The sequence below is a fragment of the Lytechinus variegatus genome, chromosome 2, assembly GCF_018143015.1.
Source record: "Lytechinus variegatus isolate NC3 chromosome 2, Lvar_3.0, whole genome shotgun sequence".
Taxonomy (NCBI): Eukaryota; Metazoa; Echinodermata; class Echinoidea; order Temnopleuroida; family Toxopneustidae; genus Lytechinus; species Lytechinus variegatus.
The window spans coordinates 35,226,010-35,228,702 of NC_054741.1; the positions used below are offsets into that span (position 1 = coordinate 35,226,010).

The 2,693-nt window shown below is 41.9% G+C and overlaps 1 protein-coding gene across 1 annotated transcript in view; it reads left to right on the plus strand.

Moving 5' to 3' along the window:
• Positions 1 to 2,491, plus strand: part of LOC121407954 (protein spire homolog 1-like) — a 26,462-nt gene extending 23,971 nt beyond the window's left edge. The window contains exon 15 of the mRNA XM_041599221.1: positions 955 to 2,491. Within this exon, the coding sequence (XP_041455155.1) occupies positions 955 to 1,177 (223 nt within the window). The 3' untranslated portion in view covers positions 1,178 to 2,491. The remainder of the gene's footprint in view (positions 1 to 954) is intronic.
• Positions 2,492 to 2,693: the final 202 nt, after the last annotated feature.

The window sequence follows — 2,693 nt, forward strand, 5'->3', positions numbered from 1 at the left end:
TGAAGTAGTTAACATTTTTATAATGTACTCCATTTACTCTGAAATTCAATCCATAGATTATATGAAAATTATATAATTGTATTGGGAAAACAAATGCTACTATTTAGCTTAATTTTACAGATTAATTTTCGGACATTTATATGATATGTGTTGGTAGTGTCATGAAGCCTCAATTGCCTTTTTTTTTTTAGCCTACGTATTAAGGCCTCGGGGCCCCCGTTGCATAAAAGTTACTATCATAGTAAATGTGCCTTCCAGTGGTGTCTTTCATGGAATCCTTGATTCTGATTGGCTGTTGAGCCTTGTAGCCATGGTAATTACCATTGAATGGCAGTTACCATTATGGTAACTTTCATGCAATGGGACCCAGGAGGGCAGTTGTGGTAAGTTTGAACAGAATGCAATAAAATGACCACATAAGTATTTGTACCTAGAAATTTAAAAGAAAAAACGTATGTGCCAAATGAATCGGATAGAAAATGCTGTGCAGTGGGCAAAGTAAGCCTGTCATTCCAGCCTGGTTTCAGGTCATTTCCAAGTGTGATAATACACTGGCCCACATGTGCTTATCTGTGCTGGTGATCTGCAGTCTGATCATTTTCAGCTTAAATTTCATGAAATTACCAAGTTAGGTTTATATTAATGAACTTGATCTACAATGTATATCATGATGATAACCCTAATTTTAAAAGACTTTCTTTATATGAAATCTGCAAGCAGTCTGATCATTTTCAGCTTAAATTTCATGAAATTACCAAGTTAGGTTTATATTAATGAACTTGATCTACAATGTATATCATGATGATAACCCTAATTTTAAAAGACTTTCTTTATATGAAATCTGCAAGCACTTAGCTTTGAGCTGGATACTTCTTTTGTACAAGACACTACCAGTTTAAACAATATTTAATAATTGAATTTTTCCCCTATTTTTTTCTGAATTCTTCATTTTAGTATAAGTGAACCACCTACACCGTTTATGGAGACCAGCCCTGTGAGGGAACGTAAGCAGAGAGAACTTCATGTGTGGCGCCAGCCTAGTAGCCCAATGGAGAATGTTTGCTGTGAATGTTGTACATTCCTCAAAAATACAAGGACAGGTCCACCACCCCAGAATGCAAGGGGATTACCTGTTCCGTTTAGTCTGGCTTCACCGCCACCGCTCTACACCACTTAGACTATCCGTAGAGCAGTCTAGCTCCACAGTCATTAGGCAAGACCAGCTTCAGCACAACTACCGCTACCATCTCAATATGGCTCCACCCTCTACCCTGCCTGGCTAAACTATCTTCTCTGCCTGGATCCACTGTCACTCTACTGAACATCTTGAATCTACTCAATGTGGCTCCTCTCTAGCTTTACTCTGCCTGGCTACATCTCATCACTCTACTCAGCCTGGCTCCACCCTGAATCTACTCAACCTGGCTCCTCTCACTTCTCTGCCTGGCTACATCTCATCACTCTACTCAGCCTGGCTCCACCCTGAATCTACTCAACCTGGCTCCTCTCACTTCTCTGCCTGGCTACATCTCATCACTCTACTCAGCCTGGCTCCAGCCTGAATCTACTCAGCATGGCTTCTCTCTCTACTCTGCCTGGCTACATCTCATCACTCTACTCAGCCTGGCTCCACCCTGAATCTACTCAGCATGGCTCCTCTCTCTACTCTGCCTGGCTACATCTCATCACTCTACTCAGCCTGGCTCCACCCTGAATCTACTCAACCTGGCTCCTCTCACTTCTCTGCCTGGCTACATCTCATCACTCTACTCAGCCTGGCTCCACCCTGAATCTACTCAGCATGGCTTCTCTCTCTACTCAGCCCGGCTACATCTCATCACCCTACTCAGCCTGTCTCCATCTCATTGCTTTACTCATTCTAGTCAGCCTGGTTCGACTCTCAGTCTACTTAACCTGGTTTGACTCTCACTCTAATTAAACTGGTTTGACTCTCACTCTACTTAACCTGGTTTGACTCTCAGTCTACTTAGCCTGGTTTGACTCTCACTCTACTTAGCCTGGTTTGACTCTCACTCTACTGAGCCTGGTTTGGCTCTCACTCTACTTAACCTGGTTTGACTCTACTTAGCCTGGTTTAACTCTCAATCTACTTAGCCTTATTTAACTCTCAATCTACCTAGCCTGTTTTGGCTCTCACTCTACTTAGCCTGGTTTGGCTCTCACTCTACTTAACCTGGTTTGACCCTCACTCTACTTAGCCTGGTTTGACTCTCTCTCACTCTACTAAGCCTGGTTTGACTCTCTCTCTATACTTAACCTAGTTTGACTCTCATTCTTCTCAGCCTGGGTTACCTCACTCTACTCATCCTGGGTCAACTCCCACTATCCTCTGCCTTGCTTCACCCTTACTCTGCATTGTGCATAATGCAGAGTCTGAAGTAGGAGACTAGATTCACTCATGTACTGTGGCTGCCCTACTATAGACAGATAGGGTGAAGTCTAGTCTTCACCCTAGGCATGGTATAGTTTGTTATATTGTCAAATTGGAGTCTGTGTTTGCAGACTAGAAAACATTCACATTAACGATATTTTCCCCTTCTAATTTGTGTATATTATGCAACTTTAACTTTCATGTTTTTGCCAAATTTATATGTTCTGTTATTTTGTAAAATAGGATTTTTTTTCAATAACCCACATGTCTGAAAACCGACTTTCCTGAGTGAAAGACGATT